The 16,135-nt window shown below is 41.8% G+C and overlaps 1 protein-coding gene across 3 annotated transcripts in view; it reads right to left on the reverse strand.

The window, feature by feature from the left end:
- LOC125640881 (arylsulfatase D-like) overlaps positions 1-14,059 on the reverse strand; it is a 70,146-nt gene extending 56,087 nt beyond the window's left edge. The window contains exons 1-4 of one of the 3 annotated variants that reach the window (XM_075131110.1): positions 13,853-14,059; positions 10,219-10,279; positions 2,945-3,094; positions 1,547-1,668 (exon numbers count right to left, since the gene is read on the reverse strand). In XM_075131110.1, the coding sequence (XP_074987211.1) occupies positions 1,547-1,668; positions 2,945-3,094; positions 10,219-10,241 (295 nt within the window). In that variant the 5' untranslated portion in view covers positions 10,242-10,279; positions 13,853-14,059. Of the gene's footprint in view, positions 1-1,546; positions 1,669-2,944; positions 3,095-3,817; positions 3,899-10,218; positions 10,280-13,852 lie in introns of those variants that run through there. The other 2 variants (XM_048859981.2, XM_048859989.2) reach the window with 2 other exon arrangements.
- Positions 14,060-16,135: the final 2,076 nt, after the last annotated feature.

Below are 16,135 nucleotides of genomic sequence, written 5' to 3' on the forward strand. Positions count from 1 at the left end.
AAAAAAATCTTTTTACAGATTTTTAGAAACCAAAGTTGTGGATCTGAGTGATGATGTGGATCTGTTTGATGGTGTGAAAAAGAGGAAAGCTGTAAACACAACAGGGCATGGAGACGGTCAAACATAAGTCAAATGTCAAGTTTTCTGGAAGACTGAAGTGGGACACTAATATAAGGGCTATTATATGTTACAGTATCATCCAGACTTTACGGGTTCTGCACTGAGATATAGGAACACAGACTAGACTGTAGGTATCTGTGCACAATTCCCACTGAGCTCAATGGGAGGTTAAGGGTGGAAGTGGGGCAGCATATTAACTTCAAACTTCCTGGGATACACACTGAAATAATTTGCTATAATGCAATGACTAGGGAATTGCAGTCTAGAAGCTTGCATAACTATTTTTTTTTTCCATCCCTGGAACTTGTATCATCAGGAGAGAAAAGAATGCTTCTGTCAACCTGATTATTATTGTGTTTGGCTGACAGTTACAGAATTATAAGTTATTGACATTTGTCTTGCACGTCTGTCATTCCTGCTTGTTGACCGGAGGGAATGAAACTAGTCTGAGTATATTGCCTACATGCACTTGCTATTACATTACTATTGCCGGTATTTCTGTTCAGGCTTTAAGGCTAAGGTAAACTGTGTTTACGAAACCTTTTGCCGTTTGAGCACTGTGCTATAAATTGTTGAGATTTAGCAACTTTATACGAAAACATTACTATTGGCATCACTATTACAGAGCAGCATTATTCCATGATCTTTTGTGCCACAAAATATACTAGTTTCAGCAGAAGCTGCTCCCAGGAATGGCTGTTTATTTTCTACCCCACTGCATTTAATGTGGGCCAGCCACATCTGCTAAATATCTGTGGACCTTCAAAATTGAATTACCCATGTGGAGAGGCTTCTGGTGGCAATTCAGTGGGAGACATCATGGCTCCTGCTCCCATCTGTTTGCACCTCCTAGCCTCCTTTCATGATAGCTACATGAGTGCTCCTTTCTGTCCTGTGCAGAGGCAGGGATGAATGGATCCATGTTGCAATAATTATAACATAAAATAAACAAATATCCCCAGCAGCTGGTGATGGGACACTAGATGGGGAGGGCTCTGAGTTACTATAGAAAATTATCTCTCAGGTGTCTGGCTGCTGGGTCTTGCCAAAATGCTCAGGGTCCAACTGATATTTGGGGTTGGGAAGGAATTTTCCCTTGGGTCAGATTGGCAGAGAAAAACCCTGGAGTTTTTTTGCCTTCCTCTGCAGCATGGGGGCATGGGTCACTTGCAGGTTTAAACTGGAGTAAATGGTGGATTCTCGTAACTTGAAGTCTTTAAATCATGTTTTGAGGACTTCAGTAACTCAGCCTAAGGTTATGGGTCTATTACAGGAGTGGGTAGGCAAGGTTCTGTGGCCTGCAATGCGCAGGAGGTCAGACTAGATGACCCTGATGATCCCTTTGGCCGTAAAGTCAATGACTCTAAATGTTTAAAAGCTAAGATCTCTTGCTAAGACAGCACTGTACCATGAAACAGGTCCACACCTGATCTGATTGGGTATCTGCCAGTCAGGAAAGCTGCTCTGCTTGGTGTGCAAAGCGGAGCCGCAGCAATGTGCTGAGTAAGTTTCACTCCTTCCTTTGCCAGCCGGTCAATGTTAGGGGTCCTAAAAACAAAATCAACACAACCAAATTTCATTACAGTGGTCTGCCAGCTAATAGTGATTAGCAATGTTGTGTACTGTATTTTTTCTCTCTCTTTTTTTTTTTAAATAGACCTAATAAACATTTCCTGAGCTCTCTAATAAAGTTAGCCGTTGGCTGTTTCCTCTGCCATAATTAGGATAATGGATTTTTTTATTTTTCTCTCTCTTAGTCTGGTCATTACAATTGTTTGGACATTTTTAAAGTGAATAATTCCTAAGCTTAGACCCCATCCCTACAAGCAGCTCCACGCAGGTGTATCCTAACGCTGGTGCACAGCCATATGGAGGCCACTGGGGCTTTGTGGCTGCAGAGGCCCATCCCCGGGTGGCTGCTCGCAGGAACACAGCCTTACTGAGGAATTGACAGAAACCTGCTGATTAATGGAAATAGCAGGTGACAATGAGATGTCACCTGGGACTTAGTGGGAGGCTGAAGGTTATGTGGATCTTTTTCAGAAAATAATTATGTTGTCCCACTATTATGGTAGAAAGACACCTGGCACTGTCACACCAGCACTCTTTATGCAGAACTCATCACAAAAGGCAGATTGTCCTCCCTTGTGCAAAATTCTCTTTGAAGTCAATGCGAGTTTTGCCCAAGTGAGGACTTCAGGATTGGTTCTCTACTTAAACAACCACATATAAAGTCTGTAGAAATGGGATGGAAAAAAATCAGCATATCACTGTATGTCAGAATTACCTTCCATTTTGTTAACATTAATTAACTCCTTAAATATTCTCAGCTGATGAAGTAGGCTGCCCTTAGGAGCATAAGGAACATTTATTTCTCCTTTTCTTTATTTCATTTTCATGTTTAACTATTTTTTTATCTGAGAGTCAGAAAAAAAAAATCGCCTAAACTTATACAAATGAAATCAGGACTATTTTTTTTTTTAGAGAGGCTGCTCACCAACCACCCCCAGTGACTTCTGATGGCGGTGCAGGTGCTTAGCATTTCTAAAAATCAGACCCAAAATAACACAAAATAATTGTTAATGATAAATAACTTACAATAAACATAGCCATTGCCAACAGAGTATGTCATTGTGCGGCTTTTATAGTGTTGCGAGAGAGATGGTCCAGTTAGCACCTTTAACCTACTGCTGGTGACACCGGCAGGGAAACCCGTCCTTCCGCCAGCCAGTGGCTCAACAGAAGAGGAACTGGACAGAATATGACATTCTTACAATAAAAAAGTAAATTAAACATCTTTGATTACTATGCTTAAATCCTTTACCTTATAGTATCATTTCCATAGCAGCCTACATCTCCAATACCAAGATCATCAGCCAGTATCAGTACAATGTTGGGCTTGTAACTGACTGAAGCATGTGACCCAGGTGGCTTTAGGAACAGACATAAAACTAGGAGGATGGTCAGAGAGGTCCTGAAAAGGTTAAAAAAAAATCAATATAATTTGGCTATTCTTATTTTTTAAATACACCCAGAAGGAAATGGCAGGTGAAATCAGATAATTCTAACTCCGGACGGAACAAAGTGTGAAAAGTTTTATGAAGAACTGACAACAGAAATGTTTTAAAAAATACATTGTATTACAGTAACTCCTCACTCAAAATCATCCCAGTTAACTTGTTACGTTGCTGATCAGGGTTGTGAGTTCAATCCTTGAGGGGGCCATTTAGCGATCTGGGGCAAAAATTGAGGATTGGTCCTGCTTTGAGCAGGGGGTTGGACAAGATGATCTCCTGAGGTCCCTTCCAACCCTGATATTCTATGATTCAATTAGGGAACATGCTCGTTTAAAGTTGCGCAATGCTCCTTTATAACGGTCCGTCCGTTTGGCAGCTGCCTGCTTTGTCCACTGCTTGCAGGAAGAGCAGCCCGTTGCAGCTAGCTGGTGGGGGCCTGGAAACAGGGTGGACCGGCAGCCCGCTTTCAGCTCCCCGCTCCCCTAAGTTCCCTGTGCAACAGCTGCCCAGCAGGCTATCAATTGCGGGCAGTTCAGCTGTCCCTCCCCCACTGCCATGTGCTGCTCCTGCCTTCTGCCTTGGAGCTGCTCCCGGGAGCCTCCTGCTTGCTGTGGGGGCAGGAAAAGAGGGGGGCTAATCTCACGGTGTCTCCATCCCCCTTGCTCCTGCCCCACACTTACCCCTTCTCCATATAGAGCAGGGTTGGTTCACAACAGGGCTCAGGAGGGAGGGAGCTTGCTGGCCAGAGCTGCTGTCTCAACTTGCAGATACACTTAAAAAGGCAGTTTCAGAGGAACAGCCGTGTTAGTCTGTATTCGCAAAAAGAAAAGGAGTACTTGTGGCACCTTAGAGACTAACCAATTTATTTGAGCATGAGCTTTCGTGAGCTACAGCTCACTTCATCAGATGTTTACCGTGGAAACTGCAGCAGACTTTATATACACACAGAGAATATGAAACAATACCTCCTCCCACCCCACTGTCCTGCTGGTAATAGCTTATCTAAAGTCATCAACAGGTGGGCCATTTCCAGCACAAATCCAGGTTTTCTCACCCTCCACCCCCCACACAAATTCACTCTCCTGCTGGTGCTAGCCCATCCAAAGTGACAACTCTTTACATAATCAAGTAGGGCTATTTCCTGCATAGATCAAGGTTTTCTCACATCCCCCCCACCCCCATACACACACAAACTCACTCTCCTGCTGGTAATAGCTCATCTAAACTGACCACTCTCCAAGTTTAAATCCAAGTTAAACCAGAACATCTGGGGGGGGGGGGGGGTAGGAAAAAACAAGAAGAAACAGGCTACCTTGCATAATGACTTAGCCACTCCCAGTCTCTATTTAAGCCTAAATTAATAGTATCCAATTTGCAAATGAATTCCAATTCAGCAGTTTCTCGCTGGAGTCTGGATTTGAAGTTTTTTTGTTTTAAGATAGCGACCTTCATGTCTGTGATTGCGTGACCAGAGAGATTGAAGTGTTCTCCGACTGGTTTATGAATGTTATAATTCTTGACATCTGATTTGTGTCCATTTATTCTTTTACGTAGAGACTGTCCAGTTTGACCAATGTACATGGCAGAGGGGCATTGCTGGCACATGATGGCATATATCACATTGGTGGATGTGCAGGTGAACGAGCCTCTGATAGCGTGGCTGATGTTATTAGGCCCTGTGATGATGTCCCCTGAATAGATATGTGGGCACAATTGGCAACGGGCTTTGTTGCAAGGATAAGTTCCTGGGTTAGTGGTTCTGTTGTGTGGTATGTGGTTGTTGGTGAGTATTTGCTTCAGGTTGCGGGGCTGTCTGTAGGCAAGGACTGGCCTGTCTCCCAAGACTTGTGAGAGTGTTGGGTCATCCTTTAGGATAGGTTGTAGATCCTTAATAATGCGTTGGAGGGGTTTTAGTTGGGGGCTGAAGGTGACCGCTAGTGGCGTTCTGTTATTTTCTTTGTTAGGCCTGTCCTGTAGTAGGTAACTTCTGGGAACTCTTCTGGCTCTATCAATCTGTTTCTTTACTTCTGCAGGTGGGTATTGTAGTTGTAAGAAAGCTTGACAGAGATCTTGTAGGTGTTTGTCTCTGTCTGAGGGGTTGGAGCAAATGCGGTTGTATCGCAGAGCTTGGCTGTAGACGATGGATCGTGTGGTGTGGTCAGGGTGAAAGCTGGAGGCATGCAGGTAGGAATAGCGGTCAGTAGGTTTCCGGTATAGGGTGGTGTTTATGTGGCCATCGTTTATTAGCACTGTAGTGTCCAGGAAGTGGATCTCTTGTGTGGACTGGACCAGGCTGAGGTTGGTGGTGGGATGGAAATTGTTGAAATCGTGGTGGAATTCCTCAAGGGCTTCTTTTCCATGGGTCCAGATGATGAAGATGTCATCAATATAGCGCAAGTAGAGTAGGGGCTTTAGGGGACGAGAGCTGAGGAAGCGTTGTTCTAAATCAGCCATAAAAATGTTGGCATACTGTGGGGCCATGCGGGTACCCATAGCAGTGCCGCTGATGTCAAGAATTATAACATTCATAAACCAGTCGGAGAACACTTCAATCTCTCTGGTCACGCAATCACAGACATGAAGGTCGCTATCTTAAAACAAAAAAACTTCAAATCCAGACTCCAGCGAGAAACTGCTGAATTGGAATTCATTTGCAAATTGGATACTATTAATTTAGGCTTAAATAGAGACTGGGAGTGGCTAAGTCATTATGCAAGGTAGCCTGTTTCTTCTTGTTTTTTCCTACCCCCCCCCCCCCCAGATGTTCTGGTTTAACTTGGATTTAAACTTGGAGAGTGGTCAGTTTAGATGAGCTATTACCAGCAGGAGAGTGAGTTTGTGTGTGTATGGGGGTGGGGGGGATGTGAGAAAACCTTGATCTATGCAGGAAATAGCCCTACTTGATTATGTAAAGAGTTGTCACTTTGGATGGGCTAGCACCAGCAGGAGAGTGAATTTGTGTGGGGGGTGGAGGGTGAGAAAACCTGGATTTGTGCTGGAAATGGCCCACCTGTTGATGACTTTAGATAAGCTATTACCAGCAGGACAGTGGGGTGGGAGGAGGTATTGTTTCATATTCTCTGTGTGTATATAAAGTCTGCTGCAGTTTCCACGGTAAACATCTGATGAAGTGAGCTGTAGCTCACGAAAGCTCATGCTCAAATAAATTGGTTAGTCTCTAAGGTGCCACAAGTACTCCTTTTCTTTTTAAAAAGGCAGTGTACTTAGAGTGGGGTCAGCGTACTTAAAGGGGCAATGCACATCTCTCTCTCACAAACACACCGTGTGTGTCTCCGTCTCTGTTTGCCATGCTATCTCCCCTCCCTCCATTCATGCTGCCTTGTAGAGTGTGAGGCTACATTAACAACAATGTGTTAACCCTTGGGGGCTCAGCCGAACGCCAGTTCATCTTTTAGCAGTAAGGCATTCCCTGGCAAATATCCCATCCTCTTCCACCCTCTGACTTCACCACCTCACCCAAGCTTCACAATCATCATTGCTGTGTACAGTATTAAACTGTTTATTTAAAACTTATACTGTGTGTATATAAAATATAGTTTTTTGTCCTGTGAAAAAAATTTCCCTGGAACTTAACCCCCCTCCCCCTTATTTATATGAATTCTTATGGGGAAATTGGATTCGCTTAACATCATTTTGCTTAAAGTCGCATTTTTCAGGAACATAACTACAACATTAAGTGAGGAGTTACTGTATTTATATTATTATACATGAGCTTTCAGTGAAATTCAAACTAAAAAATGACCCCGGGTTACCTATTCCACTACAAAGCAACTCACTTACTCCCATCACTTTCTATTTACTGCTTGAATAGAACCAACAGAGATTTCCACTGTGTTCAACACCTAGATAAAGACAGCCAATCTGGTTCCGTGTGTCAGCAAGAGAGCAATAATTTTATCCCTTCATTTCTTTCATAGCCATGTAATGAACTCCAAGGAAGAAGATAGCAGGATCATACTATAGGAAGAAATAAAAGTTGAACAGGGCTAGTCTGTGAGCAAACCACATATCTATTATTAGTTGGGGATTTCTGAGAGAAATAAGCACAAATATTAACAAAACCAATATGCCCCTTTGTTTCCCAATTGGTGTTATGGCATCATCATGCAAGTTTTGCATTTTGGGCATACAAACAGGTCTATAAATCTTTAGCTAGAAGTAAATAAGTGAGGGGAAGAATACAGATCTGATCAAGTATAAATTTGTCCCTCCATTATCTATTTGAATATATAATGTGCCACTACACTGAACAAATTAAAGCATTTTGTATTTCAATCAGCTTTATGCATCTCAAACACAGAGTTTCTATGGGTTCCTGAACCTGCTACAGTTTACAAGTTTAAAGTTCTTAACATTTGGCCAAGAAAAAGAATTGTTAAGTGTTGATCCAACATTCCGTAATCCAAAGAATTAAAGTTGTGGATGATACATTTTTAATGGACTAGCCTAAAATACATGGGACAAATTTTCAATTATCACCCAGCCAATTCAAGAGCTAACTAATCAAAATTTCTCCAATTATGATGATTATTTTTCTATTTAATAATTTTTTCCTGCAACGTTTACCCATCTTTTCCTCATGATTATTTAAATTACTGAAGTACTATAATAATTTGTCTGATTTTACTTTGCACAATAACCATGAAATTTTGCCTCACTCCTTTGTATTCCAGAGTTAACAATATGTCTAATATTACTGAATGATAATAAATGCTGCATTGAAAAGAATGACGGGACAGTAATACCTACACCCCCAATATGCACATAACAAAAATGTATTGCAAGATGACAGTATCCTTCTTGTACATACCATGATAAATGACTTGACTAAATTATACAGATTTTCCAGATTACTTGCTTGTAAGGATCCATGCTAGATCAATTCAAAACTCCAGGAAAGCCCGCCTTAGCACAGAAATTACAAGGTCTACTTTAGAGCTTATATCCATATATATATATGAGTGTGAATATTCTTCTAGTTTGGAGTGTTTGAATTTGGAGTTTCATTAGAGTCCCAAAAGTCAAGGCATAAAATTCAGATATTTCAGAATAAGGATTTGGATATGGCATTTCATTACAATCCAATGTCTGTCTTACACACAATCAGATATTACACACTGAAGACACACATCAATTAAATAGGTTAGAAAGCATCAGGATGTCTACTGCCACTTAACTTTATCATGAAAGAACAGGCTATTCCTCCTAGATACTTAACTCTCATCTTCCGTTTATCTGAAATGTACTGAAAAGTATTGCATCAATCCCTGAAGCAATGCTGGAGTCTGACTGTCTGCCTTCATTACACATACAGACTGAAGTTCAAACCTCCTACAGATTATGCAAAAAGTCAAAAATATTTATGGAATGATGAAATAACTTGTGTGTACTGGATGACCGAGATTTGGAAAGATATGTCACAGAATATGAAAGGGTTTTAATTCAAGAAGCACATGTAACTCTCCAAATGACAAAGATCTAAATAAGGAAGAAACATTAAAAGATCAGCCAGCTACTACTTCTTTCTGCATCAACTACTTGGCCATAACTTAACACATGGATAAATTATAGGCCTCCACTTGGTAATTAAGAAGTGACAAAGAGAGGAAAACTATTTTACCTTGGCATAGTGAAACCCATAGCTCTGCTTGTCACATAACTCCAAAATGTTTTGTGCAGTATTATACTATAAGTCATTTTACCCATCTAATTTGGCAGATGAATCCCAGTCAATCAAATCCTCTTTAACAGTACCAATGAAGAGGCTTCTGCTAGGGTAATACTTTTACCCTGGAGAAGGTCAGTGAGACAACAATATATCTAGTGGATAAAATTCTGTGCTAAGCCTCTAAAGGTATGTCTACACTTCGAGCTGGGGTTGAGATTCCCAGCTCAAGGAGACAAACCTGTGCTAGCTCTGATGGAGACCGCATGCTAAAAATTAGAAAGTAGCTGTGGTGGTGAGAGTGGCCAGCTGCCCAAAGTTTGTGCCCATCAGAGACCTAGGTAGGTACTCGGGGCACCTGGACCCTCTTGCTACTCGCACTGCCATGGCTACATTCTATTTTAATGCACCAGCTACATCAGAGCTAGCATGGTATGTCTCCTCGAGTTGGGAATCTCAACCCCAGCTCAAAGTGTAGACATACCTTTAGAGCCACAGCGCAAAACTCACAGCCCAGGGAGAGGTAGGAGGCCCTGTAGGCCTCTCTAAGTTACAGCAGCCTCACAGGGCTGCCCACTGGACAATTACGTTGTCCAGAATGTCCACAGTATTGTGCACTGTGGCTCCACCCCTTCCATTATGCACGGGGATCCTCAAAGGGCAGACTCACAGCTGTACTTCACAGTACTTCTGTGGGAGCAAGCTCCAACAGGCAGTATCCGGGCATCAGTTTCCCCAACTATAAAATGGGAATAATGATACTTATATCCTTTGTAAAGTGCTTTGAGAGCCACTGATAAAAAGCCCTATGTAAGAGCTAGGTATTATTATTTAGGGCCCCTTTACGCCAATCTAGCCTTTTACCCACCATAGAGGGTCTGGAGTGTCTTTACAATAAACAAATGGTTTTTCCTAGAATTCTCAAAATCATCCAGAAAACAAGTGCAACCAATATATTGACCTTAAATAGGTGTAACAGAGGGAAATCCAGTACCATAATTTTAAACTGCTTTTCTGATTCTTTCTAAACTTCCCAGAAAAATTGAACTTGAGACATTTACACATGACATGTACATTTAAATGGAATCGGTTTCTTTTTGGGGAGAAGTTGGGGAAAGGGGTTAAAATTCAGGCTTATAATGTGAATGTAGTATCAACCTTCACAGTACAGCAGCTTCTGCCATTGGTAATTTGAAAAGATTAAGAAGAAACAGGATAAAAATACCACCACACCAATAAATCACATGATTATATTTTATCATTTATTTTTATATACACACTACTGTTATATTTATGATGCTGATGTAGACTTTATGATGTCATTCAACTCTAATGAGCTTTTACTCATAAATAGGAAGAAAACAGTCATTTGTTCTAGTGATTTTTTTTTCTTACCAGTAGCCTGTCAGGTGCCACATGATTTCTACCACGACACAACGGTTGGTATTTCAGGATTCTGTAAAAAAACAAACGAACAAACAAAAACCCCATCACATTAAAATAAAAAATGTAATCATGTAAATGATTAAAGAGCCTGATCCAAGCCCCACTGAAATCAATGGGAGTGCTCATTCACTTCAATAAGCTTTGGATCAGGCCCAAAATGAAAAAAAGCAGTGACAACAATAAGGAATAGACATTTAAGAACAGGTCATGACACACTGATATTATAATTAGTTACTTCCAGTAACGCCCACAGTGTTCTAGTTGCCATCTAAACGGAGAAGATGGCATGATCCATGCTCTGAGAAGCTGGTACCCTAAGAAAAGACAAATAGACCAAGAGGAAAGTGAAGGGAGAAACAAATTATATTATCCTAGTATATGGGCCTTATCCAGGGCCTTTTGAAGCCAATGGAAAGAGTTCCATTTGAACCAGGCCTTATGTAACATACACATTTCAGGTTTCAGAGTAACAGCCGTGTTAGTCTGTATTCACAAAAAGAAAAGGAGGACTTGTGGCACCTTAGAGACTAACCAATTTATTTGAGCATAAGCTTTCATGAGCTACAGCTCACTTCATCGGATGCAATACACATTTCACTGAGTCATGCAAGTCCACAGAAGTAACCAGATGCCACAAGAATGGAACTGGAATCATTAACTCCCATAGCATTGCACCAACACCATCATATTAACTTGTGATGGAGATTAAAATGACAGTTGGTTTCTCTGTCTCCCCTGCAATTTTCAGACAGAATCCCATTATCTCCCTCTCTTGATGTATTTATTCTCTTTAGTTTAGGACAGTTTCCTCATTGACTGGGTAATAATTCTCTTTCACTGTACTACAAGATTATATTACCCAGTCAATGTCCACCCTTTCTAAGTTAAGGAACTGTAAGAAATCTTCTTAAGCACAATAATAGTCTGCTAGCTCGTTTTACAATATATTTTCTTTTAGTCTTCCTAAAGATATGCTTAATTGTTAGAATTTCTAGTCATCCACTATTACAGATTACCAGCTGATGTCATCGTCACAATGATGCTGACAATTTGGTTCTCTCCCGCTCTTTACCTTAAGTTTTGAGGTGTACATTTTCCTGATTGGTACTTCTTTTTGCATCATTTCAGTTGGTTACACCTTTTCCCTCTGTGTACATTCTCTGGAGGTTGTGTCTCCATAGCTCTGATCTGGGTATTTTACTTTCACACATTTCCTCTAAGCTCTCCTGTACCGTTGGCATGGTTTATACACATTGAGAACAAGATACTATTGTTACAAAGAATTAAAATAGCAGTCTAATGATCTTGATTCACAGGCATCTGAATAGGTTTCTTAGAGCTTACTCAGTGATTGCCAATTCAACCTTAAATGCATCTCAAACATCCCGGTATTGTTTACTTTGTTTGTTTAACCTTTTCCATAAATTGTAGCATTCAACAGCTTAGTTAATGTATACATGAAAAACAAATACAATGCCTATAATACTTGATTCCATTTCTTAGATCCTGTTTCTAACTCTTGCAATCGCAAATTACATTTAAAACCATCAATACCACATACCTTAGAACAGTGGTGGGCAACCTGCGGCCCATCAGGGTAATCCGCTGGTGGGCTACCATACAGTTTGTTTACATTTGAATGGCTGCCCGCAGCTCCCAGCGGCTGCGGTTCACCGTTCCCGGCTAATGGGAGCTGCAGGAAGCGGTGGCCAGCACGTCCCGCCGCTGCTTCCTGCAGCTCCTATTGGTCAGGAATGGTGAACCATGGCCACTGAGTGCTGCAGGTGGCCCACCAGTGGATTACCCTGATGGGCAGCAGGTTGCCCACCACTGCCTTAGAACAAGAATTGCAGTTTTTACAATCAGGGTTTAGAATGGACGTGGTACCAATACATGGCCTACACACACACAGACCTCACAATAACTTCCCAAAAGTTGACTAAAAATACTGAAAACAATTATTTTGTTAACAAGTACCTAACTGCATGTACTGCCTGCAGTTAGTCTGGGGCAGACCCAGATTTAGGTCTGGGCATTAGTATATAATGAACCATATGAAGATGAGTGAAAATTTCTTGCTGCCTTCAGATCCCTCCTCTAGTCACAATTTTATGACCTTAGTGGCAGAGGTGCTAAGTCAATGATACTCAGACCTCAGTACAATTGGTTAATAACATAGTAAAAGCATCCTGATTGATTAATAATTAAATCACACAGTGTTTTAATATCATGTGCTGCAAGGAGCTGCAGGAGACACATTAAAGAGCCACTTGTGGCTTCCTGAGCCTTAGTCCGAGTATCACTGTACTAAGCATCTTTAATACCTACTAAAGTAGAAGGAAGTTGCAGGTACTCAGCAGCTTTGAAAGTTAGGTGCAGTTATTGTGCATTTAGCTGCTATTCAAGTCTGGATAGGCCTGTAAAGTCAGACCTTTGAATTTACCCTCCTCACATTTACTCAGAATATGGGACTGAGAAATTGGTGGACTTTTCTGTGGAGGTGCCTATGAAATAAAAGACAACATTGTGATAACAGGGAACTAAATTAATTTATCTTCACCCTCTCCAAGTCTTCCCCCCTCCCAGATTAAGGGGAAATAGAGTATGGTCAGAGTGCCTTTGTGCTCTGGCAATTCCTGGCTATCCAAACAGCTGCTCTGGGGCTGTTGCATCCACCTGCAAGTATGGAGACCTCAGGGCTACTCTAACCTCTAACTCCCATGAGCTCATATTACTATCCCCCAACTGCTCTTAAACAGACTAGTCACTTTTTATTATCCAAATTGTATTAAATTCAAATAGAAAAAAATAGTAAAGCCAATGAAAACAAAATTGGATCTCACCCACTGTTCCCTCTAAGCTGTGCGCGTCTGCACGCGCACACACAGATCCTAAACTCCGTACACACGGTGAAACACCGCACGCACAACAATTTGCCCAGAAGAAATTTTTTGCTCACGCGGCCTGTCAAGAATTAGAGGGAACATTGATCTCACCCCAATTTTAACAATTTCAGGTGTTATACATAAGAGGCCTTTTATATTTTATTAACTATACAAGACTTATACTGACAGTGCCTCTAAAACTTCTCCCTATTTTGCTATCAAAGTATTCAGAAGCATCTAGCTTCAGGTGAAATAGCACAACCCTAGGCAAAACCTATAGGTATTTTTAGACACATGAATCCTTTTCTTAAGGAGGACCCCAGTCTGTAGCACACAGTTCAACATTACTCATGGAATTCTCTTTTTTTATTTGATTTTGTGCCACTGAATTGGTTAAAACGCTCCTAACTGTAGACTGAGTGCATACACAGTAAACCATCTCATAATTCCAGATCAACTGGTATGCAAAATGTACCGTATGCAAAATTCAACGGATTGCTGCCACTTTATGCAGCACTGGCATGGGCAAGACAGATTTGTGTATGGTAGTCATCTCTGTAAAAAGAAACGTTTTTCAAAAGCTTTAATCAAATTATTTTATTCTGAGGGAAACAACAAACTTTTTGGAATGACCGTTAATATTTTCCTGTACATTTTCAAACAAATGTTGCTACAGTAGAAAGTGACCAATACAGTACCTGGTGCTGTCACGCTGCACTCCGGTAGTTTAGCATAGAAGGCAGTCGATGCATTTGTCTGTGAGCTCAGTTTCAGAGTTGATTTTAAGTCATTTCATATTCGTCAGTGAAAACACCTCTGTCACAGCACAGCATTTACCATCAGTTTTAGCTGTTGCCTGGAGGGCAGTCTTCATATCTGCTCATGCGCACAGCTCTGCAGCACAGAAGGCAGGGCACTTCCCCAGTGAAGGAAAGCTTAGCCTAACCAGTACAGCACCAGAGAAGCCAAGCCAGAAAAACCTTATTACGTATCTCTGCTGCTGACAACAAGGCTCAATATGCTAAACTTCCCTAAAGTGTACCTCCTGCTGATGTTTGCACAGTGGTAACATTCATAAACACGTGGGCCTGATCAGTGAACAGTTGGCCTTTCATTAGAGACCTAGCGAAAATGATTTCTGCTGTTCACTGGATTCCAGAAGAAGATTAAGGGGTCCCCCTTCCAGCTCAACAGCGTTCCACTGAAACTCTAATCATCCATTAACAAACAATTTCCATTAAATCATTCATCACTGCAACTCGGGCCTGGGAAAAAGAACAAACGTAACACTTTCTTTTACACTTTTAGTGAAGCAGCAATTCCGTAAAGTTTACACGAAGTGAGGGAAACTAATCTTTTTTAAACAGCTTTGAGTGACTGCAACAATGAGCAGAAATTTAATAGATATTTTAAAAAGAAAATAAGCTTCTAATAGCAGACAGAATTTACAATATTTCTCTATAATGTCCCACTTTTGCCTTTAGAAAAGAGGGGATAATATACTGACCATTCTTTATTCTGGTTACTGGGTATCTAAAGGCACAATGGGCATTACATTTTTTAATCATGTTATTTTTAAAGGCAGTCCTGACTCTGTATTGGCCTGAGGAATACATACAAAGGGTCTGTCTTCACTGCAGAGTTAACTACACTTGCGTTACTTCTCTTGAGTTAGCATAGCTTGAGTGAACGCAGCCATACCGCAAAATAACACTTGAGCTGCTGTCCATAATGTTGCTGTTTTCAGGGCTTGTCTATATAAACCTGTAGTTTGTTACAAGCGGGGGTGTGAATCTAGCCTGCGATGCACTACTAGACACCCAGGGGTGGCCCATGCCAGCTGTCTTGGGCTTGTGGGGCTCAGGCTGCAGGTCTGTTTAATTGTGGTGTAGGTATTCTGGCTTGGGCTGCAGCCTGAGCTCTGGGATCCTCCCACCTTGCAGGGTCCTAGATCCCGGGCGCCAGCCCAAACCCAAATGTCTACACTGCAGTTACACAGCCCCAGCCCCACAAACTGAGCCAGCGAGCATGGGCCAGTCATGGGTTTTTAATTCCAGTGTAGACATATCCTAACTGTCCATGTGGACCCAGTTGATGCACACAAACAGTTTGTTAGTGCACTTTGATCTGCCCTGCTTTGGAATGGGAGTGGATTAACATGCACTAACAAACTATTAGGGTGTATCATCAGGCTCCACATGGACAGTGTGTGGCAGGCTAGCGCAGGACAGATTCATATCCCCGTTCACCTAGACAAGCCCTCACTTGTGTGTGGCATTAAGGGCTTGTCTTTGCTGCCCCAGTTAGCTCGAGTTAGTACACTTGAGTTATTGCGCTCAAGCTAGTCTAGCTTCACTAAGAGCCGCTGCACTTCAGAATAACAGAGTTGTTACACAGAGTTACACAGAGTGATTGGATTAGCTTCTGATGAGTTGCTGTAACTCAAGCAATCCCCACTGCATTCCTAGCTCCAGCATCACTCGAGTTACTGCACCCCTCCCTCTGAGAGTATGTCTTGCAGCCAGTGGCAGCCCTCGGCAGCAAGCATCAAAGCCTGGGTCAACACTCTTGGGCTCGTGCTACCACACTGAAAATAGCTGTGCAGACAGTGCTTAGGCTGGAACTCAGGCCCTGGAGCCCACATCCCTCTCTAGGCTTCAGAGCCCAAGCCACAATGTCCACATAGGTATTTTTAGCGCAGTAGCATGAGCCCTGAGAGCCTGTTGATCTGGGCCGTATTATAGAGGTACCCTGATGGGCCAACTCATTTGAGCTTAAAGCACCACTTAACTCAAGATGGAGATTTTTGTATGTGGACGGAAGTCGAATTGGGGTAACACTTCAGTGATCATTCTAGCTAACTGTGCTGTGAAGACACACCCTAAACCTTCTGGGTCTTGTGGTTCTTTGTACTGCAGTATGCTGAGGCACACTATGAATTCTATCCCACTGTACTGTGGGAGAGCCTGTCTGTCCTTTCT

Source organism: Caretta caretta, chromosome 1 (genome assembly GCF_965140235.1).
Source record: "Caretta caretta isolate rCarCar2 chromosome 1, rCarCar1.hap1, whole genome shotgun sequence".
Taxonomy (NCBI): Eukaryota; Metazoa; Chordata; order Testudines; family Cheloniidae; genus Caretta; species Caretta caretta.